General features: G+C 33.3%; 1 protein-coding gene across 4 annotated transcripts in view; it reads right to left on the bottom strand.

Annotated features, from left to right (window-relative positions):
• The window catches only part of CSMD3 (CUB and Sushi multiple domains 3), a 641,367-nt gene that overhangs the window by 44,178 nt on the left and 575,581 nt on the right, over positions 1-21,608 (bottom strand). For all 4 annotated transcript variants that reach the window (XM_005009295.6, XM_038175100.2, XM_038175101.2 and 1 more), the window contains 9 exons: positions 17,836-18,021; positions 16,300-16,494; positions 15,715-15,888; positions 13,793-13,966; positions 10,498-10,671; positions 8,274-8,459; positions 5,407-5,580; positions 4,048-4,230; positions 1,862-2,038 (listed from right to left, as the gene is read on the bottom strand). In XM_005009295.6, coding sequence (XP_005009352.3) covers positions 1,862-2,038; positions 4,048-4,230; positions 5,407-5,580; positions 8,274-8,459; positions 10,498-10,671; positions 13,793-13,966; positions 15,715-15,888; positions 16,300-16,494; positions 17,836-18,021 — 1,623 coding nt within the window. The remainder of the gene's footprint in view (positions 1-1,861; positions 2,039-4,047; positions 4,231-5,406; positions 5,581-8,273; positions 8,460-10,497; positions 10,672-13,792; positions 13,967-15,714; positions 15,889-16,299; positions 16,495-17,835; positions 18,022-21,608) is intronic.

The following is a 21,608-nucleotide window of genomic DNA, read 5'->3' as shown; positions in this document are numbered from 1 at the left end:
TGCGACTGAACTGTTTAAGTGTGGCTGTGGTAGTTCACGGAATGTGGTGATTTTAAGGGCGTATTACATTATTTGTGAATCTGTAATCATGCTAGTTCAGTACCTTGGATGTGATCAGATTTATAATGGCTAATTGGACATCACTCCCAATTACCTTAACATTTAACACAACAGAAGGTGACCTGATTTTACTGAGATACCATATTTGCTCATAAACATAGGATGAGAACTTTTATGAAAAGAAATGTAACACCTACTTAGTGGTAGGTGTGGTAGTTTTACTCAGTGGTAGTTTTAAAGGTTCACAGGTTCATAGCCTGAGGAGGTGCAGGCCTCTGCTGTGCTGCATGTCCAGCATGGCCTTCAGGCTGTGTTGTGCTGCACAGATCCCTTGTCCATGGAGGCCAAGCCAGCTCCTTGTAACAGAGCAGCTGGAGGCAGCTCCCACTCAATACCAGTGATTACACCAGGAGCATGTCCTTGTTTTTATCTAGCAGTACAGCAAGAAGTTGTCATGAGAACATCATTTCTCTTTGACTATAGAAATGATAAATAGATTTGTTTCCTTGTAAGAAAATGCTGTAAGAGCTTGAATGACCAAAAGGAGAAAGTCCCTGATATTGATGAGGTTTGCCTGTAATGCTGCACAGGGGTTGGAGTCCTGTTCAATACTACACCCCTGGGGGGCTCCCAGCATCTAAAGGGGCCCTAAAAGTTATCTATGCTATTCTCTCCTTGCAATGTTAGCTCTGATAAATAGTTTTTCAATGATACCTAACAGAGCCCAACTGACTTTCTTACTGGGATGATAACAAACAAGTACTCCTAGGTGCCAAACAATTGTGAACCTTGGCAGGTAGAAAATAGTAGCATATATGCAGGGGGGTGGGGTGGGAGGGTGGGGGTAAGGGGGTACTCATGCTCAAAACCAAAACTTCTGAATAGTCAGGATGAAGCCTCTGGGTAATTGCAATGAGAATTGTCTGGCTGTAAATTTTGAGAACACCTGGCCTAAACAAAAATGGTACATCCCAAATCTCCCTAGTAATAGAGGGGACATGAGAGATGACATTCCCTCTGGGAAAGACACAATACAGAAATACCAGTTAGGAGTCTGATACATTTTATGCACCTGCTTAGAGTGGTTTTGGGGGGAGGGCGAGTAGGGGGCTGGAAAAAAAAAGTGTAGATCCTGGCTGGATAAAGGATCTTAGAAGTGGGGAAGTTCTTTGAAATGGGGAAGATGTAAGGAGACGAATGTCAGGTGATAGCCCTAGATCATGGTTGGTTACTCTTGAGTTTAAGTACGAGCAGTTACACAGCATGAACCAACATAACTTTAAACCCATCCTTCCCAGGCCAACAGAGCCTTACTGGCTTCCAGATCCACTGTTTGCTGCTGTTTACTTTGTCTCACTTTTTTTTTTTTTCTCACTGTGTGACAGCCACACAGTTTAAGCTGTTCTAAAATGGTTCCACGAGGTTATAAGGAACTTTTGGGAAATATGGTCATAGTAAAAAACGCACAGCATGGTGGGAATCTAAAAAATATCAAAATTTAAAAATATATGCTAGCAATGAAATAAAGTAGGTAGATAACCTTTAAGCTGTATCTTTAAGCTGTATCAGTAAAATATTATAACAGCGATATGGTAATGTATTTTACTATACTTTGTCTGTCTTTCAGTAAACACATCCATCTTTCTACAGCACTATATTTTTAAAGTATTCCATATACAAAATTATTTATGAAGTAGTGGGAAAAAAAAGCTGAAGACTTTATAAATCCTTTATATTGTACTTTATTGTCTTGCAATAAAGAGAAAGAGAAAAACAAGACTATCCATTAGACATGTCTTACTTGTACAGTTTGGCAAGGATCCAGACCATGTTCCATTAGCAGTGCATTGTCTTACAGATGATCCAGAAAGTATGTATCCTTCCATGCATGAATAAATTACTGAATTAGAGAATGTAGTTCCATCAATACGAAATACTTTTCCATTAGCAGTTGTGCCTGGATTACCACATTGTACAGCTGTAAGTAAAATGTTAAATATGTTCAAAATTTAGTTTGTTAAGATAATTTATGAAATAGTACTGTCAAAGGACAATCATGCTGCCAGCAGTGTTATGTTGCAGAAACCTGTGCTGTTGTGCTGAAAAATGTGAAAAACGTAGGTTTCACCACCTACTGATAATGCATGTTGCACAATAGCTGTTTCCATTAAGTATTTGTTTTTATCCTTTCATATATAGGAAAACAAAGTCTAAGAATTTAATCAGAAAGAAAAAAAAAAAAAGGAGGGAAGGGAAGGGAAGGGAAGGGAAGGGAAGGGAAGGGAAGGGAAGGGAAGGGAAGGGAAGGGAAGGGAAGGGAAGGGAAGGGAAGGGAAGGGAAGGGAAGGGAAGGGAAGGGAAGGGAAGGGAAGGGAAGGGAAGGGAAGGAAGGAAGGAAGGAAGGAAGGAAGGAAGGAAGGAAGGAAGGAAGGAAGGAAGGAAGGAAGGAAGGAAGGAAGGAAGGAAGGAAGGAAGGAAGGAAGGAAGGAAGAGGAGGATAAAGAAAGAACAAAAGAATGAAAGAACAAAAGAACAAAAGAACAAAAGAGAAAGGAAGAAAGGAAGAAAGAAAGAAAAAGCCAACAACCCTGCATTAAAGGAAAACTACTTTAGCTTCAAAGACAGACTCCCAACCAAGAAAATGCCTGACCTACAATTGTCATTGTAGACTTGACATCCTGGTATGTATGTGCTATGTATCAAAGTATCCAAGTCCTTTCTAATTCAAAGCACCAGATGGAGTCAAACTATTCTTTCATAGACAGGTTTAAACTTTGTATTTCCCAGTTCTTCAGTGCTCAGCGTTGGAAATGGAATTCATCTTTCTTAAGTAATCACATATATACATCTAACCTATATGACTTAAACTAGAACAGTAGTTCTGTTTTTATATATATAACCAGAAAAGTTGTTTCCAGAGATTTAGGGGTAAAAAATAATACAGAAAGTATCTTAAAATGTAAGACAACAATTGGTCATTACTTTATATAATAGGTAAGATCAAAATAGAAAAGCAGAAAGTTCAGTTTGGTTAGGCATATTCCTTCAAAGACCAACACACCAATATATATAGATATTTACTTTGCATCAGGGTGATAATTGTTTGGTAGGAATCATTCATATTACAAAACCAGCTTGTGAAATAAATTTTTAAAACAAGATGACTCTTCTGAACAAATAATACACAGAGTTAAAGTGGATAATAAAAGCACAGGTTCTCAAAGTATTTCATGCTATTCAGGAAGCTTTTCTTTTAAGAAAAGTCTGTTGGGAATTATTTCCTATATTTGAATCGAGATGAATAAATAATAAATGATTCTCCATAAATATCCTGTTAGAGCTCTTTTATGAAAATACATATAGCTTGAAATTTCTAAAATTATTTGCTCCAAATTAACTCGCTTTCATTTTCTATTGAAAAATAACAATGTCAATAGTTAACAAAATTAAGTGTGTTTAAATAATGTTAACACTTCCTTGTGCCAATCATTTACTACTTAAATGTATCTAATGAAATCTTGACATTGTCATTTCACTAAAACAGCTTTTTTCTCTGAAATTCAAATGTACAAAGGTTGTAATTAAACACCAGATGATAGTGAGATTTTGGGGAAAAATCTTTCAGTAAAAATTGAGTTCTAGGGGCCTTATCTACTACTCTTTTCTGTTTATTTTTTCTACTAGATAACACGTAGAGTTGATGGTGGCTCAAAAACAAGGAACAACAGTCCAGTATACTTTTTTTTTGTTGTTTTTCCCTCAAAACTTTGAAAAAAATAAGCTGTTTCTTGCTTGGAACTAATTTGAAATTTTTCATTTAAGGCCAAGCCACTGATATGTTGCAAAAACTTTAAAAATATTGTAACGGTCTGTACAAAACCAACTTTATATCATTCACATTACAAAACTGGCAATATAAAATTGTTTTTCGGATAAGCATGTTTAACAACATAGTTTGAAAAAAAGAGTATGTCTTCTGTGATTTACCTTTGCATTCAGGTTGTTTTCCTGTCCAACTTCCATTTGCCATACATGTCCTTTCCTCTGAGCCATGGAGGATATATCCAATATCACAGCTGAAATGTACTGTGCTTTTAATTTTAAAGTTGTTTTCTTCCCTAGACCCATGACCTGGGATACCTGGATCACCACAAGAACCAGCTGTATCACCTAGAATTTGAAATGTAAAGACTGGAATAAATATGAAATGTTATTTTGCTGATACTGAGCAATTATTTTTCAGATACTGAGCAATTCTTTGAACTCTTTGGAATTTAGTAATATTTTTTAACCGAGTCCTATTTTGTTATTAGTTTTTAAACATTTCTGTTATGTGTGCTGTAAATGTGTGTATTCTGAAGGTGTAACTAACATGAACAGTATATGTATGAATACACAAAAGAGATGTAGATGAGAGAAAAAAAAAAAAAGTTTCATATTTACTAATACTATAAAAAACCCTGGCTTTTTTTTTTTGTGTAAAACTAGTATAGAAACTACCACATTTGGTTATAATTTATTTTTCAACTTGTTTCAGCATAGACAAAAACGAGTACATTGACCAAGACAAAATATGTACATTGTTTTCTTAATATGTTCTGTCTCTGAAGATATCCAACTACTATCCAAGTACCAATTACATAGGTCAGAAAAAGATTAAAAAAAAATAAATAAATGATTCCTTTAAGCTATATACTGGAAACATATTGATGGCAAGAAAGACTCCCCCTCACGCAATATTTACTAACAATTAAAACAGATAACATGACCTATCACAATCTATCGCCTCTATCAGAATCTACATTTACATAGATATTAAATAATAAATGGAATTAAGGCAAAGCAGAACATTTTTTAGTGACTTAGATTTATGATTTTCAACTGATCACTGCTATTAAACTGAATCAAATTAAATTTGTGAAACAGAATATTCAGTAAAGGTGTTCAGTAAACATATATTGACTTAAGTGAGGGATAATCTATTAAAAGGACTAGACAGTTTTCTCTCAAAACCAAGTACCCTATCCTGAAATTATGTGGAGCATATCGGGCTTTATTATAAAGAGGTATTTATCATATAATTAAAATATACCAGAAGTGTCTATCAGGTAAATAGTTTCTTTGGAGATTAAAACAAAACAAAACAGGAACCCAAAAACATAATCTTAAAGATATGATTTTCTTGTTAACAGAGTTTTCACTTTTGGGGAGTTTTACCTCTTTTTACTTCTATTGAGGTAGTATTTCAATTTTATATATGATTTTCCAGATTAAAAAATAGCCTTCTGATAAAATGAAAATAAATTCAAAATAACTTTAGGACACACATTAATTTAAAAGTATTACCTGAGCAATGAGGAAGAGATCCACTCCAGTGTCCATTTAATTGACACGTACGAGATGACTGCCCTAACAGAGAACGTCTACCTGTGCAAGTATAATGAACAGTAGATCCAAATGTATATTTATCTCCAGACAGGACCGCGTTAGGAGGAACGCCAGGATGGCCACAGTCAATCACTACAATGCATAATTATTGGAGATAAAAAAAGGTTATTATCACTGATCAAACAGTTTGTGGTTATCATTTTCATAACTCCAGACAGAAGTAGAACCTTTTGAAGAAGTAGACCTTTTTAGGGTTTGGTCAGAGGTGACCGCATTATGTGATAAGAAACGAAAAGCATATTAAGGATCAAAAGCTGTGAAACAAATGTTTGTAGATGTCAAAAAGGTAGATATAGATATTGATGTCCAAAGGCACTCATTCACTAAGTTGAGCCTTATGGCATGAACACACATACAGCAAAATTATGCATTTACTCTTCAGACAAATACAGGAAGACAATATCTGCCAAAGTCACTGCAGAAGCAGAGAATATGCAAACATGAATCTCTCATCCATTGGTCATGACATCTATTAGGCTTAGAAACAAGATAATGTTCTAATGTACCAATTCACAGGACTTTGGTTTACTTAAAATATTATGCTGTGTGGATATTCTTGTACATATTTTTAACATTTTATTGTTTTTAACTGTTCCTACATACTATCTATTGATTTTAATTGCACAGAGATTGCACAGGATAAGATCACAATTTTAGACACGATCATGGATAAACTCCCTATTAGTTTTTCTTTGTGTAAATTTTTATCAATAATTGTAAGTTATTTTCATACTGTGGTTATTTTTTAGTAACCTTGCCATTTTTGTAATTTCCACTTAGAGATTGCACACCACCATATCCAAAGTTAGGTTGTACACACCTAATTCTACTACCTTGCTTAAATGTCATGAAATATGTAAACATAGCATGTCTCCTGGAACTAAAATGAGAATATGCTACAGTAGGAAATGAAACAAAAATTCTGTAAGATATATTGTCGATATGTACCTTTCATTCACAGTACACTTCACATTTAAAGTATTTTTTCTAGCAACATGTGCATAAATATGCTAAATAGCATAAGCCCCTTAAAAACTTTAATTAAAAGAAAGAATTGAAAGAGCATATTGGCCCAGGTCTCCACCAAATTCTATTTCTTCCTGTATTTATGTTAGCTAGAAGAAGAGAACACGTTGTAGGATATCACGTTTCAAAGGAATTAAGTTATTTTACAGGTGAATGACTTTTCCTTTGTCACACTGTGTCTACTCTACCGGTATTTCAAAAGAAGGTAGATTACTTGAGACTAATTAAAGAGAGATTGAAATCCATCTAGGTCAAGATAACAATCCAACATAGGTCAAATGTTGGATTGTTAGTTTTCAGCTAGTTTTCAGCTTCTTTTCCATTGCTCTTACAGTGGAAAAAAATGTTCTGAATATTGAATGACTGCCTTGCATAAGTCCAGAAATTGAACCGATTTGCAAAATCTACCTGAAGCTGATGGGGTCTTATAAAAATATACAGTAGCTGCATCAGAATAGATTTCAGTAGACTTCTGATTATAAAATAACTTGGCTGGGTTACTATGCATTAACCCCTCTATCCAAATGACACAAATAAAGCTGAGGATGCCATTTCAAAATTCCATATGGAACTTTCACTGACAAAAGGCAACTTAAAAAAGAGTAAAATGTGCATTATTAAATTACTTTTGACAATTCTGAATGAAGACTAGGGGAGAAAAACACAAAAGTAGAAAGAAAAAAATATCTTTGAACCTTTACTTCTAGGATTTCTTTCCCTTTGGAGCTATGTCACTACTAGGTAATATCTGTCTTTCTGAAACAGTAGTGGTATCTTAAAAATTAATGTTATTAACAGTTAGACTCTGTTGACTCTGTTATAAGTTTAACTGTGAATTGCTACTTATCAAACTACTTGTCCTGTTAAATGAAAAATTCCATAACTAAATGTTTTAGCCATAAGAAGAAATAAAAATCACACACATATATATATTTAGAGTGAATAACAAAACTGGAGAAATCTCAATTAATTAAAACTAACAGAAGTAAAATTGAGAATGTGTACCTATAACACCGTAAATGCCTGTCCATGATTCACAAAAAATAAACATCTATGAAATGTCTGTGGTTATAACTACATTTAACTTTTTCTAACATCACAGTTAGAAAGTTATGCATAACAAGACGGAACAAACGCAGCATCTATGCTTTTGCCTTCCTAGTGTTAAATTGCATATGTTTACTGTTCAGGTACGTCTGATAGTGTGGTAAGCTGAGGATATGATCCAGAAGATACTTTTGGTGCTCTACAGAGTCATACTTGCTTACTGTCTTCACAGATCTTGCTATTGTCCAAAGAGAAATCCAGGGGATATTATAGTAACATAACCCAACAGTTGGACACTGTTGTTTTTAAGTTTCAGTGTGATTATAGTTTTGTGGCCAATGGGGGAAATATATTGGTAAACTCAATAGATATGATTTTACCATTTGTCCCTGTTACTGATCATTGTGCTGAAGCATTCAGAGACTTTTGTAGTTCGGTTATTGCATTTCTCAAGGTTTCCACATTATTTGCTGCATACAATAATAATATAACTCTGCTACTTCAGCTGCCTTTGAGACCTTCCATCATTACCACACACGAAAATGTATATAAATATGATTATTCTAATTGCTGTCATAAGACTGATGTAGATGTTTTGTAAAATAATACCTATTTCAGTTCACATACTTAATAAAAGCAAATAAAAATAAGCAATAGAATAAAATAAACATAAAAACATGTTATCTACTTACTAATGCATTCAGGAAGAGGTTTGTCCCATTGGCCATTTGGCTGACAAATTAAAACTGAAGAGCCAAATAAATAATATCCAGGATTACAGTCATAAAAGACCACTGTGCCATATGTGAAATTTCCATGTTCTATTTTACTCTCTCTTATGGAATTTGCAGGAATTCCAGGATCAGAACAATTCACCACTAAAAAAGAGAAAAAGCATAAACTTGAGACCTATACAAATGCAGTTTATTAAAATAGTTGGTACATGGGTTCCTATCCATCACATATGAAACTTCGAATGTTTTCAACCTTGATTTTATTTATAATTATACCGACCTAGGAAGATGATATGAAACTAGTAGATACTTAACCCAAAGTAAATAAAAGGAAATATTTATTCACAGCATGCTGATGTTATAATAGTCTTTGCCACTAAAAGTGGCTGAACATATCATTACATTTAGTGTATACTGACAAAGACTATTGCCAACACCTGGAAATTCGTTGGGCTAAATGGGACTAAATGTACCTTTGGTCCAACCCTTACAACAATGCAAATTTATTTTCTTCCTGTATTAACATTTGGATAATTAACAATACAGAATGATTTTAGAGTCCTTAATTACTTTAGGTTTCATACATTTAAAAATAATAGAAGACTATTTTTATTTTTACTTTTATTTTTATTTTTATTTTGGCAACTTACAGGTTTCTGTTGAGACACTGCATATTACAGACACCAGTAATAATGTTCTACAAAAAATGGGTTCTTTTTATTTTTAAATTCTGTTTTAAAAATAATAGATTTGATGCTGTGTAAAATATCAAAAAAAATAAAAATAAAAATAAAAATAGCCTAATCAGCTTATTTCCTGAGTCTCTGATCCCTACAAGTCAGTACCATATCAGACAGTTTTGCACATTGCTCCATTACTCTACAATTTCAGAACACCAGGGTGATTTATAGCAGTTAGACTGAAATGATATTTATTAGGTACTTTTTTAAAATTTTTTATAGTAACTTCTCAACAACAAATAGGTCTTTGGAACTTAAACTTCTGTAAACTATTTGCTGTTATCACTTAAGGCAAAGTGATCAAAGGAAAGTGGAGAACATTACTGAAAGTACAATATAGGATACATTCCTATAAATACATAAAATAACTTGGAATTATAGAGTCACAGAATGGTTAAATTTGGAAGGGACCTTAAAGATCATCTAGTCCAAAATCCCTGCTTTGGTCATGGACAGGTGGTTCAAAGCCCCATTCAATTCCACGTTGAACACTTCCAGGGATGGGGCATCCACAACTTCTCTGAGCAACCTGTTCCAGTGTTTCATAACCTTCATCATAAAAATGTCTTCCCTATGTACAATCTAAATCTATTCTCTTTCAGTTTAAAATTGTTACCCCTTGCCCTGCGCCTACAAGCCCTTGTAAAAAATTTCTCTCTTTTATTTTTAATATATATTGAAAGGCTGCAATCAGATCCCCATGGAGACTTCTCCTTTCCAGACAAAAAGACCCTAACTCTCTCAGCCCGTCTGCATAGGTACTCCAGCCTTTTGATCAAATCTATGGCCTTCCTCTGGACCTGGAAAGACTGTATCTTGTTCTCGGGTCACTAGTCCAGTTTGTGTCATGATGGTAGAGTAGAGGGGGACAATCACCTCCCTCAACCTGCTGGTCACACTTCTTTTGATGCAGGCCAAGATATGGTTGGCTTTCAGCTTTCTGGTCCAAATATGACAGAAGTGTTGAGAAAGAACACAAATGGAAAACAACGATAAGCAGTTAGATCAATAAAAATGAAAAAAGGGAAAAATACATTTTCCTATGCCATTTTTGAACTGTGTTGGCTAAAAATGCAGTGTTACTTCTGAGTTAAAAACAAACAAACAAGCAAACAAACTTCTATACATAATTTTACTTAAGAAACTTGTATAATTACTTTACAAAATCAATAAAAACTACAGACATATATGAAAATTTCTCTGCAAGAGTTATCATGGCAATTTTTTGAATGTTGAACAGACCTAACTGGAAAATAAAACATGCCTAATGAACATAGTTATTAATGTAATATTAATAACTAAATGCCTGCTAGTAAGACTCATGATTTTTGCTACATATTTAATACATATTTAATACATATCTTGACAGTGCCCCTTTACCTTCAATTTATTTTCCCATCTTAATTTTCCAACTTTGAAATCTGCAAATGCATGCTTCATACCTTTGCATATTGGAGGTGGGTGGCTCCACTGCCTATTGGCCTGACACTGTGCTTTGGTTGGTCCTTGCATAACGTACCCAGTATTACACGAGAACGTCACAATGTCATTGAAGTTAAAACCATTTCCACTTGTTCTTCCATAAATCGGACTACCAGGGTGACCACAGCTAACAGCTAGCATAACACAAAACAAAGAAAGAAAAAAGCAGACAGAGCGTGCTGTTATAACTTTTCATGATTTATAATTATCATTATAATCATCACATAAGAGCATTTTAAAATTTTATAAGACAGTGGGTGCTTTCCATGAAAGGTTTACATCTCTGAACTGAATAAGAATTGACATATTTTAGTAAATATTCAAGTGTTTCTTCTCTAATCATACTTGTATGACAAAAATATTTAAAATATTTTTTCCTTTTTTTTTGAATGGCTCTTTAGTAAGGATTATAAAAAATAATAATAAAAATATTTCATGCAGTTTAATAAAATATTTACATAAACTAATTAAAATGTGCCATATAGTAATCATAGTAAATGAAGACAATTCTTCTGAAGATTCAGCAGAAAAGGAAGCACTTGATTTTCATTACACATAGACTGACACTGAAAGGAAATACATAATTCCACAGAAATTATTTTTTGTAAATATGTCTTAACTAGTCATTCTTTTATCTTTCAGGCCTAAGTACTTAGTGAAGTTACAAACTTATGACTGGGTATATGAAATGTTATGGACAGAGTGAGTGAAAAATTTCTGGTATTTTTACATAAACTGACTACAGAAGAGCTTCCTTTTTCTCTGCCCACAAGACCAGATGTAAGAAAAATCAGTCAAAAATTAATTTGCATAAAAATAATTTTTAAAATGCATACATATTTTTCTATATTTTAACAAATCTAATAATTGATAAAGAATATAATCATCACTAATTTAAAATGAAAAGAAATAAGTGAAATATCATTGTATAAAATGCATTTTTTATCTTTTAAGAGTTTTTTTCTAAATAATTAATTAGGTCTAACAAACCTACATTCTCTTTTTCTCCTTTTAGATCAGACCTGATAATACTAAAATAAGCCTATTCATAGACTATAATTTAAATAAACTTTAGCAACAACATAAAAAAACGTGAAAATGGTCCTTAAAAACTATTACGGCATACAGACGAGTCACAGAATATTCTATGAATATAGAATGAATATTAAATTGGTATGTTCAATTAATATGATTATCTATGATTATCTTTGTATTACTGGTATCAGAGACTTTTAACATAAGGCATTGCATTTTTCCCCACAAGAGAAGTTAGAATAGTGCACTGAACTACGAACATTTGTAAAACTGTCAGTATTGTGGTATTCAGCCACATAGAAATATTTTTCATTGTACCTAAAACAATAAAAAATTCTGTTGTGAAAACAGAAGTAGGAAATATACATAAATATATTACACATGCATAAGCAGTAACAATACACAATGATATCAATATCTTTCCATTTTACAAGAAAGATGTAATTTTGAATTCAAAAGTAAAAAGGTCAGAACCATTAATTTTAAACATTCAATCTCAAAAAATCAGTTAAGACTTGTGGAGGTTAAGTAAATCCAAAAATGTGAAGTTATTCACTTCACTATACACTTCATTTGAGCGTTTAATCAAAAGTAAATCTGCTTCTAAGCATCTATCACAATGTTAGAGGCAGCTCCTGTTTATAACAGTCTTTGGAAAAACTAATTTTTTCCCCAAGTTTTGTGTGTTCTTCTGAAATGCTTTACTACACATTCCCTTCTATTCAGACAAATAGAGCACTGTAATAGATTGCCCAAAGAGGTTACAGATTCCTCTTTGGACATCTGCCTGGACATGATCATGGTCATACTCCAGGTGTCCCTAGTTGAGCAGGGGGCTTGGACCAGATGACCTGCAAAGGTCGTTTCCAACCTTAACAGTTCTGTAATTCTGTAAAACTGTTTCCAGTTGTCAGAGAAATAAATTATGCACACTTATGTGGCTCCTAGCCGATCTAAAACATTTTCTTTGTATTTAATTCAAAAATTCTTGATTAATGGATCAAGAATTTTTTCCTTCTTATTTCCTTGCCTCAATGTTTATATGTAAGGAATATATCTGTGTTGGCCCGAAATGTAATATAAAGTAATGGTTTATTAATAGAAAATGAAGTGGAAACAAAATTAATAAAATTATTATAGTAGTGTTAAGTACATGTATATCTCATTCTATGTAAAACAGTAAAGAGAGTGAGCAGTCAGGGTAGTGAACAAGGTTTTCTGCAACAAGAATGAAGGCATAAAAACAGAATATCTGCAGTTGGACAAAAAAGTATTCAATACAATATATTAAATAAAAGTGCATTCAATACACTAATATCATTGAAACAATTATCGAATTGTTATAATTCACTTGAGAATCCTTTAAGAACTCTCAAATTCTAAATGAAATACCATATTTTCTTATTACATAACAGTCTTTTGTATGGTATCACAGAATCACAGAATTGTAGGGGTTGGAAGGGACCTCAAGAGATTATTGGGTTCAACCCCCATGCCAAAGCAGGTTCCCTAGAGCAGGTTGCCCAGGTAGGTGTCCAGACAGGTCTTGAATATCTCCACATACTCCCTGGACAGCCTGTTCTAGCGCTCTGTCACCCTCACCCTGAAGATATTCAGATATTGACAAACATGTTGATAGGTAGGTTGACAAACTTGTCATGTAAAAGGAATCTCATTAACAAAATAGAAAATTCATGTAAAAACAAACAAACAAGCAAACACACACACACACACACACACAAAACCACAAAGAGTACAACTAATAATTGTATATTTTTAAGAAGTAGAAAAAAATACTATAAACTTCATGAAGCAATAATTTTAATTATCAATGCTGACAGTGTAATTCAAGAGGATCTACTTCACTCAATACTACAGTCAAAGTCAATTTACATTAGGTATTTCTAAAACCACTAAGGCATATAAAGCTATTTTCAAATTAGAGTACCTGAGTGCCTAAATCCCATCACTTTTTGAAGTTCATATTTACTTTTAAATAACAGGTATTTATTTGCCAAAAGATGCAGTAAATCTGTTGGAAATTTTAAGAGACAACATTTAACTTCATCTGATATATGAATCACATATTTTATGTAGCCATGTAGTTCTGAGGATCTACTTCAAATCATTCTCTTTTACTAAGTTTAAAGATACTCCTCATCTTTTCTGACATAGACATTCCTGTAGCAGAAATCAGTATGCATTGCCACTCTTACTTACGCACACAGGATGGAAGCTGACCAGACCAGTTGTGATCCTGTTGACATATTCGTACAGAAGAACCAATCAACCGAAAACCAGGACTGCACTGGTATACAACTGTGTCTCTATACCCATAATTTTCTCCAATTACTTGACCGTTGACTATAAGATCTGGACTACCACAGTGACCAGCTAGAATTTTCAAAATAAATAATAAAACCAAACAAGCAAACAAAAAGATCAGTAAATATGTCAGAGAAGTTTAAATTTATTTTATTTATTTTATTTAATTACAAGAAGAAAATCTTCAAATTTTTGTATAACTTCACTCAAAGGTTTATATTTATTAACTTAGGGAAAACTAAAGTATTGCACTTGTATAGGTAAGTCTTTACACATTTAAGAAATTTGAAAAAGACAGTGAGGCAAAGAGATTAAATTCCATTTGTATTATCAAACCTTCTTTCTAAAATAAGCGATTCCTTTTATCTACAGGTTTTTATCTACAGGTTTTAACCTATAGATTTCTAAATTATTTCTACCAGTTTTATTTTGGCTAAGATTAAATTGAAGTTAATGTTAGAACATTAGAAATTTAAAGAAATAAATATATAAATACATAGATACAAAAGTTCAAATAAATATACATATATATATATATTCTCTATCATAAATGTAAAACTGCATACATTATAAATGTAACCTTCTTGGCCCTTGACCCTCTATTCCCAAAATATGAGAAATATTTTATATGAATATCACAAACACACTTTTAACCTAAAGGAATCAGGGAAAGAATGAACCATGTGACTTTTGTTACCATTTTTCTAATGAACTCTGTAAAATGGGCACACAATTTGCCAAATCATGTGAAAATGGAGACCTCAGAGACGACAACACAGGACAAAGAACTCAGAAATAAATAAGACAAACAACAAAAGCAAGCAGTGTTACAACTAGTAGTTAAGCTTAAGTGGAAAAATATTACCAGCTACACAAACTCCTGTTTCCCTTTTGTCATCTAGTTCTCACAAACAAATAAATAAGTACACAAATAAATAAAGCACAATAAAATAAATAAAATGGGGTTGCTAGTAAGAAAATACATTTAGAGGGAACACAATTTGGATTTTTCTTTCCTTTGAAATTTGCAGTCTTTGTAATATAAATGCTGTTGTAAACTTGCACAGTTTTCTCAATTTTTTGAGGGCTAGAAACTTCTCATAGGGAAGAAAAAAAAAAAAAGGAAAAAGCAAATCTGAGATTTTTTTTGCCTCAGGAACTTAATTAAAACTCACGTGGTACTCCATTTTATGAATCATGCCATTCATCAGAATTTTCAATACATGTAGTGTATTGAAAAATAAAGTGTAAAAAATGAAGATGCCTAAATATGTACCACTAAGGGGTTTTCAAAATTTATACATAACATTGGGAAAGTGATTTTCTCTCAGAAATAAGGATGAAAGTTTATTTCTCTCAGAAGTAAGGATGAAGTGCTCTTGTCCATGTTTCCACATGCTTATCCTTTCTTTTCTTTTTTTTTTTTTTTTTCCATCTTTTGCAAGTATATAGATTAATTCTGTAACATATCCACTGAGTTCAGGTCTACTATTTTACTAAGGATAAGTATTAAAGCTGACAGATCTATAATCCATCTGTCTTGCTGTGTATGTATAGGCCTATGGAGCCATATGCAGCAGTCCAATGACACAGGCTTTGCATGTATGGCAAAGGAATTCAAAAGGGATTCAAACTGTGGAAAGGTTACCACAGTTAATCTTTTGATAAGAAAAAAAGCAACGCATTTTTTTTCTTTAAATTTAGAACTCTCTTCAATGCTTGAAAGGCTAACAGAAAGAGGCATGTTAACTAACCTTGCTTACTTTTGTCTGATAGATATAAAGAAAATAGGAATGTTTTGACAGTTGTATCCATACCTAAACATCTGGTCTCAATTCCACTCCAGAGTCCAGAAGATAGACATTCCCTTACAGCAGAGCCAACTAACATGTATCCTGAGTCACAAGTAAATATAGCTGTAGATCCATATGTGATTTGAGTTCCAATCTTATTTCCATTTGGAGGTGTAGGAAGTTCTCCACAAGAAATAACTTCATGATAAAAACAGAACAGGACAGAAATGTATATCTGAGTATCACAAACATACATCCAATAATATGCAATGTTTATCAACCAGCTAAATCAAGATTGCAATATGAAGTATTCTATCTGTTCTGTAGAAGAGCTCTGTATATGAAGATTACTATTTCCTCACAAAAATACTCAAAAAATGAAAATAATAATTAAAAAACAATAAAATTGTTTCTGTAAAATTAAAAACAAACACTGTTTGGAACATTATTAATAATTGCTATTTAACTACCTCAGTTAAAGGTTAGGGTTAGTGACATTTTTTTCTAATTAAGTGATCTCAATTCCAAATTAGTTAATTGTTAATTAAGCCAAATAAAATATTTTTATTTCCAATCCACACAGCAAATACAGATGAAGCATGTACTCACTTTGGCAGTAAGGTCGCTCATTTCTCCAGCTCCAGGTTCCATTAGCAAGACACTCAATAGATGCTGGTCCCAAACCATAATACCCTGGGTCACAGCTGAAAACTACTTTTGTTTTATACTCATAATGTGAACCATTCACTATTTTCCATCTTCCATGTTCCAGTGTAAAAGAATTGATGCTTGGACACGTAACAACTTCCAAAATATCAAAAACACAGTTATTTGTGGTTTAATACAGACAAATTTCAAAAACCTGTAGAGCTATTAATTTAGAAATATATTTTATACCCAGTGAGATGATGTTCGAAGAATAAGGCTGTATTTGAAATTGCATGTGTTTAAGCAGGTAACACTCTCATTTAATTAATAACAATCAATGTCTCAGACAAATCAGTGACTGGTGTAGACAGAGCTACGTAAATGGTGTAGATAATATAGCTCCATACATTGAAGTAATTCACTGTAGATTCATAGTCAGATGAATCTTTACTAAAATGCTAGCTAAATTTAAATACAGGACTGATTTTCTACCCAGATACCTTATATAAAACTGTAAAGACTTTGGGAGGCTGCACAATGGTGGCAGGTAAAATAATATTCATATTCAGAATGCATTTTCAGCAGCAAACACATCTTTTCCTCGTGCCCTAATTCAAAGTGTACTTCCTTTGCAAAAAAACATCCTTCAACAACCCTGATCTAAGTGAAGAATGTTAGAAAGCATAATATTTTCCCCATGATCAAATGAAAATGTCACAGAATAAAATCTTTACTGGATATTGCTTTCTTTCTCTCAGTTCACATTGCTTTTTTAAACGAAGGAAAGGCATAAGGCATTGTGCCTTTTAGGCACAAGAGCAAAAAAAAAAAAGAAAAAAGAAAAAAAAAAGGAAAATCCTTGAAAATTATCTTGGGTATATTTTCTTTCCTTTCTAGTTCATTGGGTGAAATAATCCAAATTTTAATGTGCATCTGGCACTGTGACATTTCTGCATCAACCTTACAGTCTTACAGGGTTATCATACCCCATTTATAAATTTGAAATTATCTGCTTCTCCTTGGAACTGAGCAGGCATTTTCTCTTCATTGATGTTTCCCAGAGTTTAGGTAGTGTTGGGTTATAATGATACGCTGGATATAAATAATCAGCAATAATTTCAAATAACACCAGTGACTTTGGAATTCTGAACTGTTAATTGTTAACAGTATATGAACTGTGAAGATATCATTGCAGAGTTGACTTTTGCACAAACCTTTACAACCATTACCTTTGATTTAGCTGAAAATTAATTTTCAGCTTGAATGTATTCTGTAATCTGTGTATTTCTTCTGCTGTCACTGAATGTTTAGGAACATATCTCAGATACATATACTTCAAATATATACTTCACAGTAACTTAATATCAACAATTATACACAACTTAAAGTTTCCTGAAGCTGAAAGTTTAAATAATATATCGTTTTTCTATTTTGGATAAATAAACAAAATGTACAGTAACATTCTTACTCACTAGAGTTTTTTTACATATTACCTACCTACACAGCGAGGTGTTTTATTGTGATTGCTCCAGGTACCATCTGGCTGGCAGGACGCTGTGGTAAGTTCCTTGGATGATAGTCTATACCCATCATTGCAAAAGTAAGTAACACGGGTGCCAACCAAGTAATCTGTAGTTAATATCCCACCATTCACTGGAGATTTAGGAATTCCACAAGATATTGCTGATTAAAGAGAAAGCCATAGTAATTGTATCTGTTCTTCACTATAAACTGCCTTTCTCAGAGGGATTATGGACTGTAACTTCAACAGTCATAAATTCATACAAATGGATTTTTAACTCATTAATGTTTGTTTTAAGGCTACAAATAAATTCCCTTAAAAAGTTTAGGGAATTAAATCTCAGACAGTTTTTGTCTTTTGATGGACTAGATGAACAAAAAAAAGTCCCTTCCAACCCAAACCATTCTATGATCCTAGGTTTCTATGAAAAAGAAAAAAATAAAACAAAAACCAAACAAATAATATAAAACATGGTTCGTAACCCTGCAGTTACTCATTCAAAATGCAGAAGACAATAAAAGAAGATGAAATAAAAAATATCTGGAAAAGGTATGACCATCATGGCTGAATGAATACAGCACCAGACTGAGGCATTGGAAACCTAGTTTGTAATTTGGGTTTCTTCCATCACATGACCTGTGTGACCTCTGGCAACACTAATATTAACTTTCAACATTCTATTCTTCCTCCTGTAAAGGAGAAATAAAATACCCTTTAAAAAGTATTTTTAAATTCACAAATGAGAGTGTAAGCTACTTTACTACTACTAGTAGTATTCAGCAGAGGGAAAGCAAAAGAAGTAGCCCTAGAAATAGCCCTAACTAAAACATAAAAAAAATAAAAAATAAATAAATGAATAAAATAAAATAATAAATAAATAAATAAAACCTGAGTTTTTTCCACATTTTAACACTACACATATAATGCAAGTCCGATCCCTAAAACAGAGCTTTGGCACTTAATTCTTAAGTACTTTAAAGTGGAATCTTGAACAGTAAGAGACTACCTATCCCTCCTGTGCAGAACTATAAAGAATTAAGCCTCACAATGCATAAACAGTATGTAGAAAAAAAAAGTCTTCAGTTGTTGTCCCTTTTGTGAGCTGGTCTGGTATAAGACAAATCTGCTTTATATGCAATGTAACAGTATGGCTCTGTACCAGAGCTAATAATCACAGCTGAGACACAGGTAAAGCACTAATGCTATCACAGTTTGCAGAACAAACATGGTAAGATCAGTGAAAAAAAATATGCTTGAATTTCCATGAAAAGAAACTGTGAATTCTGTGTAAAGTTAAACTATAGGACATGCTGTACTGAAAAGTTGTTAGAAAACAACAATTATTTTGCTCATTACCTTGTCTAGGCAACCATAAAAACATATACTTTATGGCTATCTACTGGCAAGTAGAAACATACATCTTTAGAAGAAAATAAGAAAACCAAGATTAGGAGATATTCAAGGCCCTGAGAGTCATTGAATTCAATCTACAACCACGTATGAAGACATGACCCAGAAGAATCAAAACTGACAAGTTAATTAAACATATGGTCCATCTTCCACTTCTTAAAAAGCATCTGACAGACCTCTATTATTTCACCTGACTCTACCAAAGAAAGAAACAGAGCTCTCATGACACTAAAATGCAAATGTACATATATATCAAATTCCTCAACAGCTTGGATTGCAGCACCAAATATTAGATAGACTCAACTACACAAAGAGGAAGATAGCCAAAAGCTGGTATAAAAGCAAACAAACAAACAAGCTGGTATAAGCAATTGTTTCCAGCATAGCTCATCTCTTTAAAATCAGTTGATGGAGATTTTCACTGACCAAGCTAGCCCTGTCCTTCAAAACTACATGTAATGATAAACAGAAGTTTCAGAATTGGAATTGCCAGAAACAAGTCCATTGCCAGTTGCATCTAGGACAGCTTTCAGTAGGGTATAAAAACTAATATCCAACACCCTCCCCCCAAAAAACAACAACAACACAACAGCTGCTGCTTATGATCCTGACATCTAAAACATGTCATAGCACTGTTTGTTCACGTACTATAGATTTTTGCTTCCTGCAATCAGCAAAATCTATATTTTTTTATCTATCTGAGATGTTTTATATCTACCATAGAGATTAATAAGTCCTTCAAAGTAAGTATTCAAAGTATTCAAAGATCTCCATTAGTATCTTACTTGATAAATTTTGAGTCCTATCATCCCTATTAACAGAATCAATCTTGTGGCGTAAGAAAAATATATCCTTCCCTTAACCTTAAAGTTTGAAGAAACAGATTTCATGTCAGTACACTGAATCTTTGATAACAGCCATTTATACAAATAAATAAAGTTTTCAGCAGTTACGAGGTGCATTTTACTTGTGTGGAACTTGCACAGAAAATGTCTTTTAGTTAAGGGAAAAAACTTGAAAAGATCAACACAAGTTATTGACATATCTGAAAACAGAATTAAACTCAAAACAGGATTTAAGAATACAGGTATGGAATATCCAAAATGCCCAAAACACAGATTTATCACTGAAATGTTTCATGATTATATATCAGCTTGGGCTGTAAAAAATACATTTTTGCAGATCAACAGTATAATTGTAATCACATCTGAAACACTAACACCTAGTCTTCTTTTGTGAACTTCTGAACAGTGCTCCAACCACAAAGATCTACATGTGCAACACATGGAAGACCTCAGCTTTCTGAATTCTTGAAGATCACCTAAATACTTCTGAAGATGATCTAAAGACTTATCTGAAATAAGAAATTTAGAAATTATTTTTGGACTTATATAAAGGTCTTAAATATCCTTTATCAAATGTCAAGTCACATTTAAAAGTTTCTGTAATGATAATTTCCTAAACACAAATCTGACGTTTTATCCTGTAAAAGACCTGTGATTGTTCATTTGTTCTGTGACATTTAAGAACTACACTTAACAGATACAGCTTGAATGTTTAATATCTCAAAGTTAGAATAGTAAATGTTTTTACTTAATTTGTATTGTTATTATTATACAATCTAGAGTTCAAAGCAGTTTCCTTTTACTGCTTTCTATGGCAGAAGAATGGTGCTTTTGTATTAACTTCGAAATTTCTTTGAAATCTTTCAGGTAATTGCTGAAGTTTTGCTTGAGGCTTTTCTTTTTTCTGCTGCTTTGAATGTTTTCTACTGACATATATTTGGTTTTGTACATAATGTAAAAAAGTTTTCACCCACTGTGTTGGGTTTGTCTGAGCTGGAGTCACCTTTTCCCTGCAGCAGCCCACACAGTGCTGTGCTCTGCACTCATAGCTGGAACAGCACTGATATCACTCCAGTGTTGTGTCTATTGCTACGTAGTGCTGGCACAGCATCAGGACTCCTTCCAAGTACCCAAGAGCCAGGAGGCTGGCGGTGGGCAAGTGATGGGGAGGGGACATTGCCGGGGCAGCTGACCTAAACCAACCAAAGGGATATTCCATAACACCTGATGTCACACTCAGCAATAAAAGGGGGGCTATTGTGGGGGAGGGGGCTGTTCCTCCTGAACAACCACTACACGTTTTGAGGCCCTGCTTCCCAGGACGTGGCTGAACATCGCTCATTGATGGGAAGTAGAGAATAATTTTTTTCCCTCTCTCTGTGCTTCCGCACGGACTTACTGTTTCTTTTGTTTCTTTTTCTCCCCATTCCCTTTCCCTTTAATTAAACATTTCTCATCTAAAACCTCGAGTTCTCTGTGTTGTATTTTCTCCC

Source organism: Anas platyrhynchos, chromosome 2 (genome assembly GCF_047663525.1).
Source record: "Anas platyrhynchos isolate ZD024472 breed Pekin duck chromosome 2, IASCAAS_PekinDuck_T2T, whole genome shotgun sequence".
In the NCBI taxonomy this organism is placed as follows: domain Eukaryota; kingdom Metazoa; phylum Chordata; class Aves; order Anseriformes; family Anatidae; genus Anas; species Anas platyrhynchos.
The sequence above is the reverse complement of the archived record's forward strand: the minus strand, read 5'-3'. Positions and strand labels throughout refer to the sequence as shown.